Below are 1,286 nucleotides of genomic sequence, written 5' to 3'. Positions count from 1 at the left end.
GGCATCGTTCACGTTGCCACGTCAGCAATGCCAGCGGCATCGCCTCTGCAAGACTTCGCAACGGCAGCGTCGATCTTCTCCGGGGTCGCGTCAGGCACGAGGAGGTCTCAGTAAAAATGCAGCCGACGGGGTCAGTCGCGTCGTTGCACGTAAAGCCAGCGGCCGTGGGGTCACCAATCTGCAACAATGTCAGTCAACTTTGCCGAAACACGTCGTTGTATTGCCACTCACCTCGCCAGGGGGGAATGTCCCCGACTCGAGCGCAAGCTGGGGGTCAGCTCCGATAAGTGCAAGCTGCTGCGCCAGAGCCAGAGTGATGGCCTTGTTCTCCTCAGCGGCGCCCTCGGACGCGGGATCCTGGTGCTGCGAGATGGCGGCGATCTCCGGGTTCTCAGCCGTCTCGTTGCACAGAGCGCTGCGCTCGCCCACGGAGAGACTGTTGCGCTCGAGGGCGCGGAAGATGAGGGCGTTAGCCATGCCGTCGATGTCGCCGGCAGTCTTGGCGCCTGTGAACGCCGAGTCGGCAGTGATCTGCTGCAGACAGTCGGTGTTGGTCACGTCACCCGCACCGTCGGCAGCGGCGGCGGCACCGAGGAAGCCAAAGACGGAGTCGGCAATGTTGAAGGGGTTGTTGAGCTGGAGGAGCTCGTTGACGGCGATGAGATACTTCTCGTGCGAGTGTTCCTGGGGAACCTCAGCAGCAGTGAGCCCAGCGAGGGCAGCCAGGATGGCGGTGTGTTGGCACTTCATGATGACTTTTGGGAAGTTGGACTACGAGTTTTGGTGTTGAATAACGGACTGTCAAACGATGTAGACAAATAAAGAAGGGCCGGCCCAGCGGTTTGGAAAGAATGTTGATCGCAGGACGAAGAGAAGGGAAGCAAAGGAGGCTCACAGAACCGCAGAAAGAAAGAATAGGTCAGAAGGAGACTGTTTTGAGCTGATGAGTCCAAAAGCCCACCTCATACCTGGCGCGGATGAGATCGTCTTATATGGGCATCAACGGCCACCAGAGATGGGATGGCAGAAAACCACTTGGTCGAGCGCTTGGCCTCCGTCTCATCTCACACCCTGCCCAGCTCGGTTGAAGGGGTCTAAAGCAGCATCCAGTAGGGGCAACAAGATGCCGATCATCAACATACCGGGGGCAAGAGGCCGAATGAAGTTGTTTGAGATGAGCCTGGGAAGGATACTTCGGTAGTGACAAGATCCGAGAGCGGACTGGCCCTGGCAGGAGCTCTGTATAATGCTACCATATTCAGAATAAAAAGTCTTGGCTGAGACTA

The 1,286-nt window shown here is 57.6% G+C and overlaps 1 protein-coding gene across 1 annotated transcript in view; it reads right to left on the bottom strand.

Moving 5' to 3' along the window:
- The window catches only part of VDBG_01187 (conserved hypothetical protein), a gene marked incomplete at both ends in the record, with an annotated part of 1,568 nt that extends 818 nt beyond the window's left edge, over positions 1-750 (bottom strand). Inside the window, one exon of the mRNA XM_003009458.1 lies at positions 232-750. Within this exon, the coding sequence (XP_003009504.1) occupies positions 232-750 (519 nt within the window). The remainder of the gene's footprint in view (positions 1-231) is intronic.
- Positions 751-1,286: the final 536 nt, after the last annotated feature.

This window comes from Verticillium alfalfae, genomic scaffold (assembly GCF_000150825.1).
Source record: "Verticillium alfalfae VaMs.102 supercont1.1 genomic scaffold, whole genome shotgun sequence".
Classification (NCBI taxonomy): domain Eukaryota; kingdom Fungi; phylum Ascomycota; class Sordariomycetes; order Glomerellales; family Plectosphaerellaceae; genus Verticillium; species Verticillium alfalfae.
The sequence above is the reverse complement of the archived record's forward strand: the minus strand, read 5'-3'. Positions and strand labels throughout refer to the sequence as shown.